The 24,057-nt window shown below is 43.3% G+C and overlaps 1 protein-coding gene across 7 annotated transcripts in view; it reads right to left on the reverse strand.

Annotated features, from left to right (window-relative positions):
• Positions 1-227: 227 nt before the first annotated feature.
• Positions 228-24,057, reverse strand: part of UBOX5 (U-box domain containing 5) — a 34,147-nt gene continuing 10,317 nt past the window's right edge. For 2 of the 7 annotated variants that reach the window (XM_081149818.1, XM_081149817.1), the window contains 5 exons: positions 8,856-8,994; positions 8,605-8,699; positions 6,250-7,450; positions 3,513-3,674; positions 228-984 (listed from right to left, as the gene is read on the reverse strand). In XM_081149818.1, coding sequence (XP_081005944.1) covers positions 776-984; positions 3,513-3,674; positions 6,250-7,450; positions 8,605-8,658 — 1,626 coding nt within the window. In that variant the 5' untranslated portion in view covers positions 8,659-8,699; positions 8,856-8,994 and the 3' untranslated portion in view covers positions 228-775. Of the gene's footprint in view, positions 985-3,512; positions 3,675-6,249; positions 7,451-8,604; positions 8,700-8,819; positions 8,995-24,057 lie in introns of all 7 variants that reach the window. The other 5 variants (XM_081149822.1, XM_081149823.1, XM_081149819.1 and 2 more) reach the window with 3 other exon arrangements.

A 24,057-nucleotide genomic window follows, 5' to 3' on the forward strand; every position in this document is an offset into this window, starting at 1 on the left:
CCTTCCCCTCAGAGGGCAGCAGCTCTGCTGTCACACAGCAAAGTGTGTGCTGGCACCCAGCCCCAAGGATGCTCAACCGCCTCCCCACCCACACACACACCTACAAACCCTCACACAGCACGCATCTGACCGAATTACAGCCTGACTGCTTATGTCACGGCTGCCCTGTGACAATTCCACTTTGTATGGGTGCAGGAGGGGGACAGGAGTATGACACAGGCAGACAATCATCAGGAGGAGGCCGACAGCAGACGTCAACCACCGCTTTATTAAGGCTCTACATAGTCTGCTAGTTGGGGGCTGAGTCATTCACTCCACAGACCCCCGTGATGGTCAGTCCACTTTTGGGTGACACTGAAGGTGGAAGCTCTCTCTGAGACCCCGAGCCACAGTCTGCTGTGCCCACTCACATCCACCCTGCCGGATGGGGGAGGCACACATGTGGGGGGGGCACAGGGGGGCAAATAACTTGGAGGCTCTCAGCAGGGTGGGCTGGCTGTAGCGGGCCCTGGGCTCTGGTAGAAGGAGGGGTGGCAGGGAGGTACAGGAGAGCAGGGGCATCCCTCCGAGGCCCAGTATGGCTCTGTTACCCTATTGCCACTTGAGCAGGAGTGGAGTGCCCCCTCCCACACCCCTCATTCCCTGGCTGTGCTACACTGTGGGAGGCAATAAAGGGAAAGCCCTTGGAAAAGGAAAGCCCCTCAGCGCCTGAGGGGCTTTGATCCCCACTTCTGCTCCTCCCAACAACAGGTCTTCTCGGGTTGAGGCCAGTCACTCAGAAGTGGACCCGCAGCACGTCCTGGCTGGCGAATGACTGCTGGCAGGCTGCACATGTCATGGGCAGGGAGCGCTGCTTCTCACCCAGGCAGGGCCGGCACAGGAGATGACCACAGGGAAGCTGGTACACAGGCTCCTTTTTGAAGTAGGGAGAAAATACTCTTTTGCAGGAGGCACACTCGGGGCCCAGGACGCTCCCAGGCTGCTCTGGTAAATCAGGGAGGAAAACAGGCCAGGGTTAGGGAAAGCTGCCCCTAGCCCAAGCTCCATCCTGGAGGCAGGGCACATGCCTGGAGTGAGATGAGAAGCTGCCCCATGCTCTAACCCTGCAGCAGCCTGGCTGCATCCCTCCCTAGGCCACCTCTGGCTGGTCTGAGAATAGAGGTACCAGGGAGCTAGGGAACCTGAAGGCCTCCTCAAGATCATCAAATCTTGGTGATCCCATAAATGCTCAAAAAAAGCTGGCTTCTGAGGGCAGCCAGGCAGCACTGGGCCCTTCCTCCCAGTCTCCCAACAAGATGCACTCTCCCCTGGGACAAGCTCCCAAGGCCAGAACAAGGGACAAGCTCACCCTGACAAATTAACCTTGATAAATTACAAGAAAGGTGAGATACGACAAGAAAAGGAAAAAGCAGAAAATGGTCTGGTATCAGGGTTGAGAGGGTCAAGCAGGTAGAGAAATCACTAGAGGGGCAGGGTTGAGGTCTGTCTGCAGCAGACCTGCCAGCTGAGCCTGAGGCCTGCTTTTCTTTAGCCCTGTAGCCCGGCAGCTCACCTCCCCAACCGTCGATCCCCCTGCCTGTGCTGCTGGCTTTCCCTCCCTCCACACTTCCCAGAGCACCTCCTGAATGAGAGCCACGGTGGGGAGATCCTGCCACCACCCCCTGCCCTGCCCCAGGCTGCACCTGTGCTTCCTTCTCCCCTGGCCCTTGCCTAAGGAGGCTGCTTTCTCTCTTCCAGTCCATGCCCCTCTGGAGAGGGCAAGGACAGCCTCTTGGGAAAGAGCCCTAAGAAGGAAAAGGGGCCGGCCATGCAGAGTGAACAAGACAGCAAGCACAAGAATGCTGCCCATTAAAGAAAGGAGACAGGAGTGTGACACGTGGCAGTGCAGCTCCAGATGAGACAGTAGGGGGAGGGCAGGGGCTGGAGCATGCAGGACCTCACAGGCAGCAGGAGTTTCAATTTTATTCCAAGTTCAATGGAATGCGATGGAGGAATTCTAAGCAGTGAAGGACCATGATCTAGTTTCCATGACAAAGTATCTCTGGCTCCTGTGAGGATGATGGGCTATGGTAAGGAAAGTGTGGCTGTTAGGAAGCAGCAGGGGCTGCTACAGGAGTCTGGGGAGTGCAGCAGGAAGGGCAGCGGAGCAGAAGGCCACTCTGAGATCCACTCTGGAATGTGACCAAGATCTGATGCTGAACAGAATGTCAGTGTGAGGACACTGAAGGACAACTAAGGATGACCTGCACATTACAGGCCTGACCAAAGGGTAGAAGATGCTGCTCTTTGCCCTTGATGGTGTGACAGGGGGTGGGAGTGGGGGACACTTTGGAGCAGTTCTAAGTTAAAACATTCACTCAAGATATTCATGAGTTTTCCACGTGGAGGCACCAAGCAGCTGTGAGGGAGAGAGGGGTCTGAGTTCCAGGAAAGTTCAAAGCTACAGGTGAACGCGGGCAGTCACTGGCCAAGTGGGCTCTCACTTGGGTAACAAAGAGAAGAGGGTCCAGGACCAGAGTATTGAAGAGAAGAGAGTCGGCAATGGAAACTGAAGAGGGACCATTGAAAATGGGGAGAAAGTGTAACATCTAGAAGGCCGAGAGAAGGAGGGCTGCTCAGCCACGTCAGGCATTGCTCAGAGGATCAGTGACTATTGTATTTATGGTTATGGAAATGTGGTCATTTAGACAAGACATGTTTTGGGGAATGGTCAGGATGGAAACAAAGAGAAGGAAGTGAGGACAACAAGAGGAGGGCCGGGCTCTGGGCAGGAGGAGGAAGTGTGCGCCCATCATCAGCCCGCCAGGCTCCATCTTGGAGAGGGTACCCCGCCTTCCAGTCAGCTTCTCTCAATTTGTATCCTAATCGACTCCATCATCTAATGTCCCAAGTTCATTTTAGGCAAAAATTGGCTCAATAAGCTACCACTATTCTTTTCCAAGACTAAGAAAATATTACTAGAAAGAGATGAAGATGACATACTCAACCCCAAACTTCGCACTTAGATACAAAATAACCTGAGGAAGAGGGAAAAACAAAAGTCCTCAGGACAGAACAATTTACATTATATCTTACTTAAAAAACACACAAGCCCGGGCAGCGTGGTTGAGCGTCGACCCATGAACCAGGAGGTCACGGTTTCAATTCCCGGTCAGGGCACATGCCCAGAGTGCGGGCTCGATCCCCAGTAGGGGGCGCGCAGGAGGCAGCTGATCAATGACTCTCATCATTGATGTTTCTCTCTCTCTCCCCCTCTCCCTTCCTCTCTCTGAAATCAATAAAGACATACTTTAAAAAGGAAGAGAGGGAGGGAGGGAAGGAGCCTTTCTTGTGAAGAGTCAGACTTCACAGGCAGCTCCTCAGCTCCCCCTGGAAAAGGAAAGAGACCAGGTTCTCCCCCTAGGCTTGGGTGTTGGAGCTAAGGAGCTGGGCATGAAGGTCCAGAGCACCCCAGAGGCATGGCCCAGCATCCCATCCAAGGGCTCCAAGGAGGTGGATGGGACCCCTGTTACCCGGGCCAGTCCCTGCTCTCCAGGAAGTGCTGGTCCCTCTTGTGCCGAGGTGCTGGAGCTGTCCCCTGGTCAACCGTGCCGTGAAGGAGGGCATAGAGCCAAGGGTTGATGTCAAAGCAATTTCCAGGCTTTGCGACAGCTTCTGCTCATGGGACACTGGCCCTGTAGAGAGATGCACAGACAACAATATCCAGAGAAAGATTCAGCAAAAGAAAAGACCAAAACACGAAGTCCACTGGGGACTACAAAAACAGTACTTCCAACTTTAAAGGGACACAAATGTAAAAAAAGTCCTCCCCAATGTCTACTAGTGGATTATGATGACAGAATACCAGAGTTAACGCCTGGGGACCCTGGCAGTTGCTACACACCCCACATGGCTTTCTGGGTTCTGGGGCTCTGCACTAGCTTTCCTCCTCCTGGACAACTGCCAGGCAGGCAGGGGCCACCTTGTGGCTCACCTGCAGAACTGCACCCTACTTTCTGAAGGCCTCCCTGCTGGCCAGGAAATGACAGCCCCAGGCCCTGCTCTCTGTCCCGACCTCCTCCCCAGCAACCTTAATCTGCTCTTTCCATCTCCTTCCTTCTGGAGACCCCACCGCACTGCAGGGTTGCTGGCCTGCACTCTCTCCTGTTGGGTAAAGCAAAGCAGTTATTACTGAGTGGAACAATGAAGACCTCACTCTGCCCACTCCACTATGAAGAAGCCTTCACTCTGTGGTCTGCAGAAAGCCAAGCAATGAGCTCAGGGTAAAGGCAAGGGGCGGAGGGGACACCTGCCTGGTCCACTAAACTGCCCACAGTGAGGAGTGAAGTATTTTTGTCTACAGTTTATAGGACACAGGACATCAGCTCGGACCCCTTCAAGGACCACTGGTCAGCACGGTCCTGTGTCACCAACAAATCTGTCAAGGCCACACCAGTGGAGACCTCCACAGACATCTAGGTCTAAAAACCTTTCTCCTGGTCTCGCCCATCACACTTCAGATGCTTCCAGGAGTTTCTGGGAGTCATGTTAACTATAATTTACACTCAAAACCAGAGAAGACACAGATGTAACCTTTAAGCCTCCTACCTGCACAGGCCTTTTAGAGTAAAAGAAGAAATTAAAAGAATAAACTCTAAACAGACAAAGTTTCATAAAGAAATAGAAAAGACTGTCAAAGAGTTAGCTCCCAGTAGCCACAGGGAATGAGTGTAAATTATGGACCTTGGGCACTGTGTTCAGTGGTTAGAGCACTGGCCTCTGCACCCAAGGGTCTCGGGTTCGATTCCCGGTCAAGGACACACACCTGGGTTGCAGGTTTGATCTCTGGCTGGTTGGGGCCCGTGCGGGAGGCAACCAGTCGACACATCTTTCTCACATTGACGTTTCTGGAGGTTTTTTCTCTCTCCCCCCCACTCTCCCTCCCTCCCTTTCACTCTCTAAAATCAAGGGGAAAAATATCCTCAGGTGAGGATTAACAAAGAGTAAATGATGCTAATATTATTAAATTGTTTCAGAGTTTAGAAAAAGAAAACTTCTAATTTGTCTTATGAAGCAAAGAAATCATCCATATGCAACCTGACCAAATATGGTGCACGTGCATGTGCACAGGCATAGGCACAGGCACACACACACTACAGTACAGTCTAATAAATGCAAAATCCTAAATAAAACACTAGCAAACACAATCAAGCAGCCCATTAAAGGAAGCGTGACCAAATGGAGTTTACTCCAGGAATGCAGCAATGGTTCAACATTAAGAAGTCTATTAATGTACTTTCTCACATTAAAAGATCTAAGGACGAAAAATCATAGTTTCATTTCCATTGATTCTGAAAAGGCATTAGATAAAATTCAACCACCAGTCTCAGATAAACATAGTGAATAAGACAGGAATAAATGGTGTGGAAGAGTATGTGAAATGGGTCCTAATCAACCCCACCTCTTACTACTCGTGCCCTTGGGTACCCCCTCCCTTGAGAGTGGGCTGGACTTTAAGTTACTTGTTGTTTGTTTTAAATATATCTTTATTGATTTCAGGGAGAGAAAGGGAGAGGGAGCGAGACAGAAGCATCAATGATGAGAGTCATTGATTGGCTGCCTCCTGCACACCCCCTACCAGGGATCAAGCCCGCAACCTGGGCATGTGCCCTGACCTGGAATCGAATTTCGATCTCCTGGATCCTAGGTCGATGCTCAACCACTGAGCCACACCAACCAAGGCTAGTGACTTGTTTTTCACAAAATACAGCAAAAGTGAAGGGATGTCATTTCCATGATTAGATTATACAAGACCAACTTCCACTGTGTTTGCATACTCCTGTGTACACAGCTACCATGTTGTGTGCTGCCCTTGAGAGGCCCACATGGCAAGGAATTGAGTATAGTCTCCAATCACCAGCCAACAAAGAAGTGAAGCCTCCAGTGCAACAATTCAACATGGAACTGAATCCTGCAACAACCACGTAAGTGAGCTTGGATGTGAATCCTTCCCTAGCCAAGCCTGGGGATGACTGCAGCCCCACCAACATTTTGACAGCAGCCTTGGAAGAGCCTGAAGCAGATGATCCAGCCAAGCAACACCTAGATTCCTGACTCGAGAAGCTATGAAGTATTGAATGTGTGGTGCTTTAAGCCAGTAACTTTCGGGGTAATTTAAGCTGGCAAAGCAAAAACAAAGGGCAATAGTGCCAAGTATCACCTGGGAGGAGTAAAGATTACAACAGGCATGGACACAGGATGGTGGATTACCTGTTGAGCAGTCCATGTGTGTCAGACCAAGCTCACTGGCAGCTTTCATTTTCTTAGCAGTGTGCTCTGAGGTAGTAGGCGAGACCAGAAGGCTTGTGGTAGAAAAACAGGAAGCATTTACACCAAGCCTGCTGTCTGGGGCATGCTCAGCCTGCTCCATCTTCCTTTTCCGAGATGGCAGAGCAATGGAGGAAGGGGTCAATGCCAATGCAGTCTGTGTTCTCCCAAGCAGGTGGCAGCCAGGGATGGAATGCTGGAGCAGGAAATGGTCGATCCGGGCCTTCAGGGTGGGGTGAGGCAGGGGCTGCGAGTGTGGAGTAAAGGCTACCCCTGTGAAAGGGTCACTGGGCACTCGGCCCCATGTGGCTTCGCTGCGGTTACACTTCTCCAGCGTGCTCTGGTCGATGACCTTGCCTGAGGGCAGCAGCATGGGGCAAGGCATGATTTCCAAGGTGATGGGATCCAGGAACTCCTCAGGCACATCCTGAATTACCTCAGCCAGCTTCTGCAGGCTGGAGGGGGCCTGCTGGCCCTCAGACTGGCCCCCAGGATCACAGTCACTCTCCATGGGCAAGGCTGGCGCCTGCAGAGCCAAGTCCTGAGGGAGGCTCTCTGAGGCAACCAGCAGGACACTATCTATCACCTCTTGAGGGCAGGTTTTGGCGGGCTGACCCCATACTTCCAACCGTTTGATGCAAGGGATGCCACTGCCTGTCACATGGGTGATACAGATCTTGAGATGGGCCACGTGGCTAAGGGAAAGAGGTCCTTTATTCCAGAGCTCCTGGGCCACAACAGCAGGGGAGGGGAGTGTGGCTTCCATCGGGTCAAATGGTGGCCTGGCCTTGAAGCCCCTGTGGCTAAACACCACTTGGTTTTGGTTTTTCAACAAGACTTTGCCTACCATGGTGAACGCCTCCTTGTCTGGGATGGACAGCTCGGCTGGGCACAGAGTCTGGCACTCAGGGGTATTCCAAGATGTCTTGCTGGGTAAGGCAGACGTGTACATTTCCAGGCCAGTGACATTTTGGCCTCCCCCAGCTGTGAGGTCTATGTTAATCCTACAGATTTCCACGTTGAAGGGAAAGGAAACTGTCACATAGACTGGTGGCTTAATAAAATACTCTGTCCTAAAACCATGACTTCTCTTTGTGAGGTCTTCAGAGATAAGATTTTCTACTTCGTAGCCATCAGCTGATATCTAGATTTAATGACAAATATGAGACAAACTGACTTGAGATCCAAATGAAGACAACTAGTTTTCAAGAACTTGCTGCTTCTACGAAAATGCTTTAAAGAAAATCTAAGTTCCTAATTTAAAATTTCCTCTAGTATCTCAAATTCTCCTGGGTTGTTTTGCAGGCATCCAAGATCAGGTCAAAAGCTAAGGGCAATGGTGTCCCCAAGTACTGTCCATTCTTAAAAAATATGGGCAACAAAACTCTGCCCAATCCAACCAAAATCCCTTCAAAATAACATTTCTGTGAAAAGAGGGCAGATACATTTCTGGGTTTTTCTTTCAGAAAATGAAAACATACATATTTAAGGGGGGGAAAAGATGTTCATTAAAGTTCTCAATTTTGTATTTGGACTACCCATGACAAAAAGTTCCCTAGGAAGGCATAACAAATAAGCTTCTTATAAATCTATGAATGATGGAACTTGGTTTTTAAAAAAAGTGTGCACAGGGACAAAGATCTCAAAAAATGATGGGAAATTTAAAACAGTGAATGTGCAGAAGATGAGACTGTAAATAACCTTCCCCTTTTAATATTTCTAATACTTGTTATAACCAATGGAAATTTTACGATGTCTTTGTCCAAAGGAATCAGCTTAACAATCTCGGAACCTAAAAGAGTATGCTGAGTACAGAAACTCCAAGTTAGGGGAGGGTTCAATTCTCCCCTTAGAGCTCCCCTTCTCTCCTGCTCTGAGCTGTGGAAACACCCTTCTTGTACAAAAGGGGAGGCGGTTTAATTCATATAAAGAACAAGGAATACAAACAGCAAATACAAACCGCTGTTTCTAGCATTTGAAGCTATAAGGACTGGGGGTGGGGGAGGAAGAGTATTTCTACCTTCACTGACTCTGAGTGAAATTAAAGTTATTATCGGAGGGAAAAGTAAACTGAATGCAACCATCCACAGAGTGAGTCGCAGCCCGCCTTGCGCGGAAGCTGTCGAAACCAAGAGGTGCGGCCTGGTCCAATGTTATCTAAAGGCACCTGGTGGAGTCCAAAACGAGGGTGAAAGCACATCAAGCCTGACTTAAGTTCGCTATACACAGCAGGAAGTGGGGAAAACATGAAAAACAGATATAGTGTGTTGTTTATGTGTATATACTTGTTTTCTTTACCTTGTTGCAGTAAATTCTTGGTCTGAACTGCGGGAGGCAAAGATTTATTACCATCTTTGTGGCTGAAAGGACAGCTTCCAAGCATCAGAAACAGCCTTAAATAAAAAATAAAACTTGGTATTAGACAAGTTAAGATTCAATTCTAAACTTTTAGGAGTTGATTCTTAAGAGAAGAGAATCAAACAGGGCAACAACAAAAACTTTCATACTCGCACCTCTCATGGCCTATACTCAGGATCTTTTTATCTTACATGTGATGCGGGGGGGAAATCAGCCACTGAAAAATTGTGGAGGAGGCTTCTACTGCAGACTGAGCAGGATGGCAAAGACTGCTGGTTCTTGGGCTGGCAGCTGTTCTAAAGACCCAGTGGAGGCAAGAGCCTGTCAGCTCTGCAAGAAAAGTAAAAATCAACATTACTGAGAAATAGAAAATCTTAGGGTTGGAAACACCTTAATAGGACAGCTAATCCAAATAGTCATTTTAATGACCAATGTCCAGGGTGGGGGAAACAGGTAAAGGTGATCAAAAGGTACAAACATCTAATCATAAAAGAAATAAATTCTAAAGATATGATGTATAATATAGTGACTACAGTAAACAATACTACACTGTATATTTAAAACTGCCAAGAGAGTAGATCTTAAAAGTTCTCATCACCAGAAAAAAACATGTAAAGTGATGGATGTTAACTAATTTATTACAGTAGTCATTTTGCAGTATATAAATAAATAATGTTGTACATCTTAAACTTTCACAATGTTATATGTCAATTACAGTGCAATAAAGTTGGAAGAAAAAAATAACCAATGTCCAATAGCCTTTCATACTCTCTCTAGAGATGTAGGGAAGCCACTAAGAAAATCCCTCCCAGTGGCAAACTTGTCCAAAGGATCTGAACTCCTTGGGTGAGGCTAGGCAACTATTCCATGCTTTTCCATCTGGCGAACAAGACCATGAAAAACAGGGACAGGGCCACCCTTTGGGATCTTTGCTGTCATGATCAGTAGGTGCCCCTTGCAGGAGCCAGGCATGTTGGGTGTCCTGTAATATTTTAGCGGGCAATTTTTGCACAGTGAAGATCTGCCATGGGACTTTTAAGTATTTATTTACCTCAGCCTAGTCCCTAACACAGTTTTACCTATAAATACAAAGTCAATTTAACATGGTTTTAATATATGCTAAATTTTCTAGGAAGGGAATTTCCATGTAAGTCATAGGAAGATTGCACTTGGTTTTGTCCAGATCTTTACCAAAAGGTGTTTATCATATCTGAAAACCACATACATCACCGAGAGTAACGCTAATACACTTGATAGTCTGTCTACATTCTAGATGATTCTACATCTTGGTAAAAGCTTCTGATTACTTCTTTATGCCTTCCAGTATGGTCATACCCAAACATTTATACATGAGAATAAATTTTATTGTCACAAAAATTCCTCCTTTAAACTGCAGAGGTATCTCCTTTTACATTCATGATATTGATAATATGTGTCTTCTATTTTTTTCCTAAGTGTTGCTAGAGGTCTATCAATTTTATTAAACTTTTCAAAAAAATTTCTCCTTTATAATACTATTACAGTATTTGCATGTGTGTGTACATATATATATATATATATATATATATGTACACACACACATTTCTGCATATATGAATATACAGGGTGGGGCAAAAGTAGGTTTACAGTTGTGAGTACTCAAAAGTTTATTCTTGTTTTATTATTTATTATTGTATTTTCCATGTGAGCAACTATAAACCTACTTTTGCCCCACCCTGTATGTGTGTGTATATACATTGCCACAAGGAGTTCTCTATTGCCTTGATGGGAAGAGCTTTGGTAAGAGAAAAGAGAGAAACTTTGCTATCATAGAAAAATGCTGTGCCTGGCCGGTGTGGCTCAGCAGTTGAGCACTGACCTATGATCCAGGAAATCATAGTTTGATTCCCGGTCAGGGCACATGACCAGGTTGCAGGCTTGATCCCTAGCATGGGGCATGCAGGAGGCGGCTAATCAATGACTCTCATCATTCATGTTTCTCTCTCTCTCTCCCCCTCTTCCTTTCTCTCTCTGAAATCAATAAAAACATATTTTTTTAAAAAGTGCTGTAAGGTGGTTACTATTAGTAAGATAAAGGACCACTAGTTTGCAATCATCTCTATCCCCACAGCACATCTTAGGTCTTTTTTCTTTCAGGGAGAAATAACAAACTCTGGCAGAGGTAACAATGCCAATTCCTTGAAGTATGGATTTGATTTCCTCATGGGAGGCACCGATTTCACCAACATTTACATCATTCCTATCTCCTTGCTATTTTCTTAGACATTTCACAATGTGGTCTTTTTGTTGTTTTAAAATATTTTCTTAAGATTTTATTTTTTAAATTTTTTTAGAGAGAGAGGGAGAGGGAGAGAAACACTGATGTGAAAGTAGAACATTGAGCTGCCTCCTGCATGCCCCCCACAGCCCACAACCTGGGCATGTGCCCTGACCAGGAATTGAACCAGCAACCTTTCAGTGCATGCAACAATACACAGCCAACTGAGCCACACTGGCCAGGGCACAATGTAGTCTTTTAACTTTAATTTATTCTACACGTCACGAAATTAATTTCTCTGAGAACCTAAATGCCAAGACCAGAACAAGCTGGGCAGGATCTTCTTAGAGCCATGACAAAGAGCTTTCCTATGAGTATAAAGTCAAATGGAAAAGTCTTTAAAATGTATCTGAGTATCCAACTCAGAGGTAAATGGTAGCATGAGATGGAGTTGCCCAGATTGCAACTACCCTCAGGATACCTGCCCTTTGCCTTTAACCTCTGGCATAGAGATCTGCTTCTGCGGTTGGACTTGAGAGATGACCAGGATGAGAGGGACAAGGCGGAACAAAGGGCCTTCAAACTTCTGTTATCTCATAATTTTTTATCTTTTTTTTTTTTTTTTAAAGTATATATTGATTTCAGAGAGAGGAAAGGAGGGAGAGAGAGAGAGATAGAAACATCAGTGATGGGAGAGTCATTGATTGGCTGTCTAGCCCGCAACCCGGACATGTGCCCTGACCAGGAATCGAAACCCGATCTCCTGGATCCTAGGTCGATGCTCAACCTCTGAGCCACGCCCGGCCGGGCTCTCATAATTTTTTAAAATTCCACCTCAGATACCTGAAAGGAAAGAATCTGATTGTCCCACCAATCAATGCAATAATTTAAAAGGTCTTATCTACACTGTGTCTCAGCAAACACAGGGCTCACTCTTCTAGTGAGTCATCAGGCAAGGACCCTCTAATAGTAAAAACACACCACTGGCCAGGGAGGCACATCTACAAAATGGCTTAGAGGAGACTATCAGGGATTTGATTAGATTTAAATCTTACCAAGGGCTTAGCCCTAAAGTAGGTACTAATATCCTTATTTTGCAGATGAAGAAACTGAGGCTCAAAGAAAGGTAAAGCTGGGACTCACATTCCAAACCTTCCCAAACTACCCTGGTTACTGTCTACTTGGTCACCATTTACCTTGAAGGATTTGCCAGGAAGTTATATGGATACCTTACAACCTTTTTTTTTTTTTTTTTTTGCAAATCAATTCTTCCAAACTTAGTATTAATGTGGCTATGCTCTACTGTGTAGAAATTTGGGTACCTTGACTACCCTTTCCAACATGTTTTGGATCAAACCTCAAATTGTTTTTTGAAGAAAATCTTTAGGTAAGCTAGCCCTCTAGCAACTCACCTCATCAGAGGTTAATTCCATTAGTCAACTATTAAAAAATATGAACCTATATTTCACGGAAACAGCCTACTTGTTCTACACAGCACTTGCCAAAATCTAATTTTAGAGAATATTTACAGAGACTGTTCAGTTCATTCACGTTAAATATTTTTTAGTGCCAGCCTAAATGGCACCTCGCGCCTCCTTGCCTGGCCTCCCTGGTGACTGCTGCATTCATATCCCACACCACCATATGACAGACTTCTTAGCAGTGTGGATTCTCAGCTGTAGCAAAAATAAATGTAACACACTGATAAAAATTCAGTGTAGTCAATCTGTGAAGATTCATAGGACACCAGGGTGACACAACACCCCCACCGAGAACCACAAGTTTAGTCTCTAAAACGTATTACTCCATAGAGTTGCCCCTCAGGGTGCACTGAACGATATTCGTGTTGATTCCAGCCATAACCATCACACACGCCTCACTCCACCGAAAATACTCCTTACCAAACTGTTCACTGGTGCTGTGGCCCATTAGCAAGGAATTCAGTAAGAAACAGCTCTACAAAGTTGGGTGCTGTTTGTTTCATTAGGTTATCAAACTGATCATTCTCTACTCGGCAAGTACCTTCTTGTGAAGACCCACGAGAAAACTCTCCTTGGTCTCAGTGCTAGGAACAGCTGCTCCTTCCAGTCAACTCAGTATTTTATGGTATGAATATGAATTATATAATTGATCGTGATCATTTTACTTTGGCTGCTAGAAAGCTCAGAATAAAGTCTGTGGTCTATCCCTCAAATTTGTCTTTGCCTGAATTCTTCACTTATTTTCATGTCATAGTATATATTATGAAAGCTACCTTAAAATAATTTTGGAACAGGATGGGGTACAAATAATAAACCATTCTCCTTTCGGTGGACATTTAGGTTGTTTGCAACTTTATACTATTACAATACTAGGATAAAATCTTAAGTAGATTTTTGTCTTAGTACAATTTTGACTTTTCTTAAGGGGTCCTACATGTTTCTTGTTAAGCTTGCTATTTATGAATAGGATTCTTTTAGCCCATTAATTTTTCTAACGGGTTATTCCTATAAACAGGATATCTGTTCACTTTGGTATCTTCATCACGTGTTCAGTTGGCTCATTGAACTCACTGATTTTAACAGACTTTCAGTTGTTTATTTTGGAGGCTTCCACAATCTCAATGAGAGCCTCTTTCTCAAAATGGAGGTCACAGTTCAATTCCCAGTCAGGGCACATGCCAGGGGTTTTGAGCTAGATCCCCAGTAGGGGGCGTGCAGGAGGCAGCCAATCCACGATTCTCTCTCATCATTGATGTTTCTATCTCTCTCTCTCTCTTCCTTCTCTCTGAAATCAATAAAAATATATATATTTTAAAAAGGGCTAGGTTTAAAACAACTTTGCTTTGTATTCTGATTTTCTTTGCATATCGAGTTTTATTATTTTTATCTTACAGACTAACGATCTATACCACATTTTTCTAATTTTAAACCTTACTTTTATTCCTAGGATAGGCTCTGATTGTGACAGGTTTTTCTTTAAATGTTTTTCAAATTGTACTAAATTTGATTGTTCATATTTCTTTTTAGATGAGACATTACTGCACATTCACATAACATTTACAAGCCCTGTGCTAGACATAAGCACTATAGAGATTAAAATGAAATGGTCAGGTGGTGAAACTATTCTGTCGATACTATAATGATACATGACATTATGCATTTGTCAAAACCCACAGAACTGTACAACAAAAAGAATGAAACCTTAATGTAAATTACGGACTTCAGTTAATAACAGTACATTAATATTGGCTCATCAATTATAACAAATGTACCACAGTAATGCAAGATGTTAATAATAGCAGAAACTGTGGGCAAGGGAGAAGAGATATATGGGAATGTTCTGCTCAATTTTTCTGTAAACCTAAAACTATTCTTTTTTTTAAAAAGTATAATAATAAAAACAAAGAATGATTGGGGGAAAATATGACTGAAAACAAATTAAGACTGGAGATCAAGTTGAAACAAGTGATTGTGCCATTACAGGATGAGCGTGGCAGACACTTTTAAAAATATCTTACAAATGATGGTATCTGTTTCTTTGGGAAATAGTGATGCCCAAACACTGTAGGAGTTCATAGGACTGGTTGCCATCTAGACCTTCATATGCTCTTATCATCTTTCTGGTTCCAACACCCCTGGACCTTTGAAGGTCAAATGCCTCCTGCCTAATGCTTAATTCAGAAAAAAGAATAGCTCACCATATGAAAATGAAAACAGCCTAGCCCAGGAAGACGGCCTCCCAAGTCCTGCCTGGGAAAAGGCCAAGTGTTATCTGAACTCTTTGCAAACACTGTCCAGTAAATACTTACAAATTACAGCCTCCTTCTCCAAGTCTGGCATGTAAGTACAAGAAAGATTAGGTCTGAGTATTAATTGGGGACCACAGATCATGGCTAAAGTGCCCTGCAGTTCAGAGAAGTAGCTTGGAGCCACATAATAACGGCATTATAAGATAGCAAGGTAATGGAGGCTTATAAGCAGATGCCAATTTTCATTACAGAGGCTTTTTTTTCCTTTTTATTACAAAATATTTCAGATAAAAAGGTAAAGATTATTATATGGTAGATACTCTGATACCACCACCTAGACCTAGCAAATGTTAACGTTTTGACATGTTTGCTTCTCATTTTGGTGTTAAGAGCAAAATTTATAAGATATAAACAAAAACCACCACCAATCCTATTTCTGCTCCCTTTTTACCGAGAAGCAAGTATGTGAAGATGGCATTTCTCATTCACATCAGTATAGGTATGTGTGTGTGTATCAAAACAACATACAGTAGTTTTATGTATTTTTAATGTACCTTAATGATAATATACCATGAGTATCATTTTATAACTTGCTTTCCTATTAAGCATTATTATTTTAAGGTTTCTATATTGACATGTGTATAGTTATTTTTTAATTTTTTAATATATATTTAGCTTATTTAACTGCACGGTCCTATTTGCAAGTCTTAAGGCATTACAAGCTTCCTTCTAACAGTTATTATGGAATGTAAAAGTTTGTAACAGAGTTTTCTGCAGATGACATTCGGAGTGGGGAAGGATGGCTTAAATCAATGTTTTTCAATTTGTGGTTTTGAAATCAAGTTATGGTTTGAAGAAAAGAAATAACTAAAAGAGAATACAAAATATTAAAGTACACATAGCATTATGTCATGAAACTTTTTTTTAAAAATATATCTTTATTGATTTCAGAGAGAAGAAGGGAGAGGGAGAGATAGAAACATCAATGATGAGAGAGAGTCATTCATCAGCTGCCTCCTGCGCACCGCCCACTGGGGATCGAGCCCGCAACCCAGGCCTGTGCCCTGACCGGGAATCGAACTTCGATCTCCTGGATCACAGGTCAATGCTCAACTGCCGAGCCATGCCGGTCTGGTTGTCATGAAACTTTTGTTCCTGTTTCATACATATACACACAACAAATGTATATACTAGATTCAATATAAAACATTTCTCATTGTGCTCTTGATGAAAAAATTTGAAAAACACTGGCCAAAAGTATACCCAGAAGTGAGGAAAGAATTCACAGGAGTAACATCTGAACTGGGGAAAACTAGGATACATGTCTGACCTCACAGGCAACTCTGAAGAGTCACAGATATTACACATTAACAGTACAATGGACAATATATGTTTGACTATAGGAGCTAAGATGCAAGAAAGAACAGGAAAAAAAGGGCAAGGGCACTAGGGAGAGGACAGAAAGAGTCAAGGCATAGAGATGGGACAGTGTGAGGCAGGTTCAAGAAATGAATATGCCACTTAGCTCAAGGGGGAAGGAGGAGGCAGGGCTGGAAAGGCAGATGGAACCAGATGGGGAGAGCTTTGAAAGTTATGCCAGGGAGCTTCAGACTCCCTGAAGTGTCTCTCCAAATCACAGATCAAGAATCACAAACTCAAATTACTAAGCCATAATCAGCATTTTAAAAAATTAAGAATAGAGCCCGGCCGGGCGTGGCTCAGAGGTTGAGCATCGACCTAGGATCCAGGAGATCGAGGTTCGATTCCTGGTCAGGGCACATGCCCGGGTTGTGGGCTCAATCAATGACTCTCTCATCATTGATGTTTCTATCTCTTTCTCCCTCTCCTTTCCTCTCTCTGAAATCAATAAAGATATATATATATAAAGAATAGAAAGAAAATGTGAGTGCAGCACACAAGGGTGAAAAGTGTTTCGTGAAACTTTTGTTTCAGATATAGATATCTGAATCTTTCTTCCTCCCTCCCTTTCTCCCTGGGTTTTGATGTAAAAGGTATTTCTTACTAAGGGCTGTAGTAAAAAAATAAAATAAAATGTTGAAAGCCACTGGTCAAAGGGAAGTCACAGAAGACTTAAAACCAGGAAAAGAAATGGCACTAATGAAAAGTCTGCCATTAACCTCCTAGATAACAACAGCAATTCTGAACCACTTAGAGGCAATTCGCCCTGCAAGGGGTTTCCCTTTCCTGTAGCTGATGTGCTCCTACCATATTTTTTGCACTACGTGAGGGGCGATCTTTGCAAATGGCTTCCTGAAGGCATCAATGAGTATCCAAGTACAAACTACTTAGACATAAACTGCCAACCTCCGTTTTTCCCTTGACATTTTCTTCCTTTGATTTTTTTTGAGGGAGGGGTATCCTTTTAGATGTGGAAGGAAGAAAATGGACTATGTTTAACATGTTACTGAGTATCTCACAAGGATTTCAAAGCTATCTTATAAGTCTTTTATTGTTAAAAATTTTTATTAACTTTTTAAGATCACTGTAGGTTCATGTACAGTCATAAGAATCAATACAGAGAGATCCATGGACCCTTAACCAGTTTCCCTCAATGGTAACATCTTGCATAGCTATAGTAAAACAGCACCACCAGGAAACTGGCAATGACATAACCCACAGATCTTACTCAGATTTCATAAGTTTCGCATGCACTTGTGTGTGTGCACCTATGTACTTAGTGCTATGCAATTTTATTCTATGCATAGATTTATGTAATCACTCCCACAGTCAAGATACAAGAATAGTTCCCTCACAAGGATGCCATGTACTACCCTTTAAGAAGCCTTTTATTTTGTAAGTCCAAATACTCTATTACTACAGAAGTCTTGAAGTCCTAAGCCCCTCAAGTGAAGGCTCCCGTTAATTCCACTACCCACACTGTCAGAAACAAGCTTGAGCGACATGTTATTGTTGGTGTACCTGTCACTTAAATGATAAATGTGACTATGTAGAAAAACGCAAAAGTATATATGAAGAAAAACAACACAAACTAGAATTATGATCACACATTTGTTAGAAATCTATATCAGAAATATGTACACATGACAAGTTTGGGAGGTAATGGTGGACAAACAGAAATTTAAAATATGCAATGTATTAGAGTAATGGGAAAAGTTTTTGTTTTTTTCTTTCATGTTTAAAGTTGATGTAAGAAGTTAAACAACTGCATGGGTTCCTGAGGTCTCAGGATGATATCAGGGAGGAATGTGACTCTATATGCATGCCCACAGTATTTCTTGCAGCTGACAGCCCCTACGGGATTGGATGTCCAGAGAGAGACACACCTTTCTCCTCTGCCTCCCTGTACTCAGGCTGAGTAAGGGAAAGTGCAAGGGAAGGGCTGAGAAGAGATCCAAAGTAGGGTGACCAACCATGTGGTCTACCCAGGACTGAGGTATTTCCCAGAATGTGGAACCCTCAGCGCTAACACCAGGAGAGTCCCGGGCAAACTGGGACAAGTTGGTCATCCTATCTGGAAGGTTTCTGCCTGTGCTTCTTCAAACCTTTTTGTTGTTGAGGACTCAGAAGCTGGGGGTGGGGAATCGTGGAGGGATAATTCAGAAGGGAATAAGGTGACCATGACACTTTCTGAACACCTGAGCACCGACCTTCCTTTGGCCTACAAAGAAGCTGCCATAGCTGAGTTATACAACCTGATTTTGAGTCTCACAAAAATGTAATGGAAAGTAATTCTGGCAGTTACACATATTTTAAAGACTAGGCTCAAACAGGTTACAGTGGGGGGGGGGGGGAGAAGAAAAGATTACCTGTCAAATAAGAGAAAAGCATTTAACCTCAAAGAGTGGGTGGAATACCAATGTACTGAGCAATTTTATAAATTGGGCACTTCAGCTTTTAAAGAAGTACAGTACTTCTTATAATTTCCAAACTGAGTTACTTGCCCATCCATGAAAAAAATTGACTTATGTGCAATCTTCTTAGATGAAAGACAGCTGTCCCAGCCTATCCCACACAGTCACCCACCAGTAAGAGGTGCACAAGGAGACCAGAACATAGGTGTGGGCCCAAAAGAAGCTAGCAGTATTACAAACTTGGAGCCAATTCACCCTTCAAGGGTTTAACATGTGCTGGGCATAAGTAGATTTAAAACCTCATAGGCTCGAAGCAAGGCATAGATGGGTATAGTTTTTACTTTAAAGAGACCCACACACTCAAAATAAGGACACGGTCAGAGTTCTAATACCATTTACTCAATGCCTTAATAGCAATGTCAGCAAAATTCTGTGGGAACCCACATGAGGCAGCCAGGCTCTCCATTTACAAACCTGACCTTAACTCCATTCCTCTCCTCAGGCCTTATTCTATCTGTTCTTGCCTCTCTCCTGAATCCTCAACTTATCTCTGACTACTAGACCCTTTCCTCAACATGGAAACAACATTCAAACCTCTTCTGCCCTCAACAGGCCATCAAAAAACCCTGCCTTGCCCTAGCCAGTTTTGCTCAGTGGTTAGTGTTGGTCCGTGGACTGAAGGGTCCCGAATTCGATTCCAGCCAAGGGCACGTACCTCGGTTGCAGGCTCGATCTCTGGCCCCGTTTGGGGCAAGTGCGGGAGGCAACCAATAGATTTTTTTCTGTCTCTCCCTTCCACTCTCTCTGAAAAGCAATGGAAATAAATATCCTCAGGTGAGCATTAAAAAAAACCCAAAAAACAAAAAACCTGCCATGGTGCTGTGTCTTTTTTAGGGTTGCCAACTTAGCAAATACAAATATTAAATGCCCACTTATGTCTGAAAATTGAATAAATAATATATATTTTCATTTAGTATAAGAATGTCCTATTTGGGCCATGTACTATTTGGGCCATACACTAAAAAATCATTTATTGCACATTCAGTAAACTAGGAACAGAAAGGAACTCCTCAACACAATAAAGGGCATTTATGAAAAAACCCACAGCTAATAAAACTTAATGGTGAAAGACTGAGAGCATTCCCCCTAAGATCAGGAACAAAACAAGGATGCCCACTTTCACCACTTCTATTCAATTCCGTACTAGAAGTTCTAGCCAGAGCAATTAGGCAAAAATAAATAAATAAAAGGGTACCCAAAGTGGAATGGAAGAAGTAAATCTATCTCTACCCACACATGATATGATCCTATACACAGAAAACCCTAAAGAATCCACACACATACAAAAAACTATTAGAGCTAATAAAAGAATTATGCAAAAAGTGCAGGGTAAATAAATCAGATATATTTCTATACATTAATAAGGAGAACTTTGTAAAGGAAATTAAGGCAATCCCACTTACAATAGCATCAAAAAGAATAAAATACTTAGGAATAAATTTAACTGAGGAGGTGTAAGACTTGTACACTGAAAACTACAAAATGTTGATGGAAGCCTGGCCGGGCGTGGCTCAGCGGTTGAGCGTCGACCTAGGATCCAGGCAATCAGGGTTCGATTCCCGGTCAGGGCACATGCCCAGTTTGCGGGCCCAATCCCCAGTTGGGGGAGTGCAGGAGGCGGCCAATCAATGACTCTCTCATCATTGATGTTTCTATCTCTCTCTCTCCCTCTGCTTTTCTCTCTCTGAAACCAATAAAGATATATTAAAAAAAGAAAAAAAATGTTGATGGAAGAAATTAAAGATGACCTAAATAAATGAAAAGACATCCTGTGTTCATGGACTGGTGACTTAATATGTTAAGATTGAAAGCTGCTGCCTTGGCTGGGTGGCCAGTTGGTTGGAGCATTGTCCTGTACACCAAAAGGTTTCAGGTTTAATTCCCAGTCAGGGCACATACCCAGGCTGTGGGTTCAATCCCCATTTGGGGTGTGTAAGGGGGCAACTGATCTATATTTCCCATATCAATGTTCTCTCCCCCTCCTCTCTCTTTCTCTCCCTTCTTCTCTTGAATCAATCAAAACATATCCTTGGGTAAGGATTAAAAAAAAAAAAAATGAAAGATGCTAAATACCATTAGTCACTAGGGAAATACAAATCAAAACCACTTCACAACCACCAGGACGGCTATTTAAAAAAATACAGAAAATAACAAGTGCAGGTGTTAGCAAAACTGGAACCCTAGTACACTGCTGTTAGGAATTTAAAATGGTACAACCACTGTGGGGAAATGTAGTAGTTCCTCAATAAGTTAAATATAGAATTAACATATGACCCAGCAATTTCACCGCTAGGTATATATACTCAAATGTACTGAAAACAGGTATTCAAACAAAAACTGGTACATAAATGTTCACAGCAGCACTATTCACAATAGCCAAAAAAATCCAATGCCCATTAACTGATGGACAAACAAGATATGGTATATCCATCTCCACAATGGAATATTACTCAGCCACAGAAAGGAATGAAGTACTGATACATGGTAGAACATGGATGAACCTTGAAGGCATTCCACTACATTAAAAAAGCCAGACAAAAAAAGGCTACATATTGCATAATTGCATTTAAAAAATATTCAGAATAGGTAAATCCATAGAGACAGAAAGCACATTAGTAGTTGCCAAGGTCTGGGGAAACAGGGAAATGTGGAGTGACTGCTTAATGGGTATGGAGTTTTCTTTTGGGGTGAAGAAAACGTTCTGGAACTACATAGTGGTGATTGGTTGCACAATATCAATATACTAAAATATTACTGAATTGTATGCATTTAAAATGGCCAATTTTATGTGTAACTTACCACAAAACATTATTCATTGCTTATCTGAAACTTAAATTTAACTGGGCCGCCTGTATTTTATCCAGCAATCCTAGTCCTACTCTAAATCCTGCTCAAGTTTTCCCTTCTCTTCTAAAGTTCTCAAGGAATTGCCTCAACATTTGCAACCCATTCCTTAACTCTCACTCATTCAACAGATGTGCAGTCTGGCTTCTGCCGACAATTCAATTCAAACTGCTATTGTTAAGGTCATTGGTAATATCCTCATTAGCAATTTATTGATTTTTTAGTTCTTATCTTAATTGTTCTCCTTCCAGGAACTGACATACAAACTCTCTATTTGTTTATTTTCAAATCCTCACCAAGGATATGTTTTCATTGATTTGAGAGGGAGGGGGGAGAGAGAGAAACATCAATGTAAGCAACATCAATCGGTTGCCTCCCTTACTCACCCCGACCGAGGACTGAACCCACAACCTGGGTATGTGCCCTGTCCAGTAATCGAACCTGCAACCTTTTGGTGTACAGGACGACACTCCAACCGAGCCACACCAGCCAGAGCCAAACCCTCTTTTTAAAATTATGCTCCTTTCCCTTTGGTTTCTGGGCAGTAAAAGTTAACTCAGCAGGTTTGGGATATACAAATCCTGCACATTCCAAAGGAACTGGCCCTTCACCACATACCAGGAGATAATCTCTAAGCCTTTAGGACATCCTGCCTGATACACTGTCTATATACACCTGGGGCCTGGGGCCATGACAGTTTATACTAACAATGTGATTTATGGTGGGAGTCTTGAGCTAGGCTGTATCAGCTGGACCTTTGGAAAGGCTACAGATTGAGTAAGGTTCAACCATGTGGGCACGCATGCCTATGTGACTGACGCCCCCCCCCCAATAAAAACCCTGCACACCAAGGCCCAAGTAAGCTTCTATAATTGGCAATATCTGTACATGCTATCAAACATCACTGCTGGGATAAATTAAGAGATGTCTGCACAACTCCACTAGAATAGGACAACTAAAAGCTGTGCCTAGTCTCTACACTAGCTCCTTTTTCCTTTACTGATTTTAATCTGTATCCTTTCACTGTAACAAACCCTAACTCTGAATATAACAGCTTTTTTAGTTCTGCAAGTCTTCCTAGGGAGGGTAGTCTCTGGACCCCTGCCACCATTTTTGTTTCTCTGTTCTTTCTTTGCCGCTGGGTCTCCTTTGCTTTGCTCTCTCACGAATGCTGGTACTCCACTGCTGGCCTCTTCTCCCCTTGCTGCCTGCAATAACCTCTTCCCCACCTGGCCCAGGCAATTTAGCTCACTTGTGGTTCTGCCTGCCACCTGTCCTCAGCCCCGTTTGAGACCCTGGCCCGAACCCTTTCTGCCTGGAAGGCCATCTCAGCACAACCAGAGCAGACTCATCACTAATCCTTTACCCAAATTCCTTTCTGCTTTGATTCCAATTTTAGTTGCTGACTTCTATCAATCCAGAGACCAAAATCTTCATTTCCCAATCCAGTCAGTTACCAAGTCTTGTCTTTCTCCCCTTTTAAACATCGCTGGAATTCAAACTTTCCATTCCCACAGTTCTGGCCTTTGTTTCTCAGCTGAGTTCTTGCATACATCTGTAAAATATTCTCCAATTCATCTCATGCACCTCCCACTCCCAAATCTAGTACTACCCTACTTTTTACCTAACATTTCTGAAACACCAATCTGCCCAATTAGTCCCCAATTTAGATCCCTTTTGAGAGAGTCCAGACCCTGTAGACGTAGGCTGTTAAGGAAGGCCATAGGCTTTTGTGACCCAGATACTCTCTACCTCCCTAGAATCACCCTCTGCCTTCCTTCCACCCCCAACTCTCCAACAAGGCCCAACCACACTCACTAAACATTACTGTCTATGTTATAGGACCCACTCTAGGCACTGGAAATTAATTAGACAAAGTTAACTCAACAGGCTACTTTCCAACAGGAAAACCAATTAAATAAACAGAATAATTTCTAATACTGCTGAGGACAGTGAGGAAAATGAAGCTGGAGAAAGTCACAGAGCATGAACAAAGGGAAACAGGGTACTGTTTGGATGGGGAAGTCCTCTCTTAAAAAGTCATCTTTGAGAGACCTAGATAATGGTGGGAGGGATATTTTTAAGAGAAATTCTCAGACTCCCCAATGTTTACAAATGTTACTTGTATTGTTACACATATATGCCTGGCCTGTATGGCTCAGTGGTTAAGCATTGACTCATGCACAGGCAGGTCGCTGGTTCGATTCCTGGTCCGGGCATAAGCTAGGGTTTTGGACTTGATCCCTGCTGGAGCGTGCAGGAGGCAACCAATCCATGTTGTTTCTCTCTCGTGGATGTTTCTCTCTCTCTCCCTTCCTCTCTAAAAAAATAAAAACATATTAAGAAAAGTTACATATATACAATCTCCACAACCAAACCTGAAGCCCACTAGACTGCTCCTGTTATGGCAGTAGTAAGTTTCCTTCTCATCTGAGCTACTTGCCATGAAAGACATTCTGCTTGGCCATAGTTGAGAACCTCTGGCCCAACAGGCACTCATACAATTCTACTCTTCAAACTTCAATTTTAGGGAGAAAATATCCCAGGGGTGCAAAAGAGGTCAAAATGCAGAAGAGGGGGCTAAGAGGAAGATATTAAGCTCACTAATTCTGAAATGGCTTTTTAAAGCAGGAAGAATCAGTAGCAACTAAGGAAAACTAACCAAATCT

The sequence above is a fragment of the Miniopterus schreibersii genome (genome assembly GCF_964146895.1).
Source record: "Miniopterus schreibersii genome assembly, chromosome: 10".
Taxonomy (NCBI): Eukaryota; Metazoa; Chordata; class Mammalia; order Chiroptera; family Miniopteridae; genus Miniopterus; species Miniopterus schreibersii.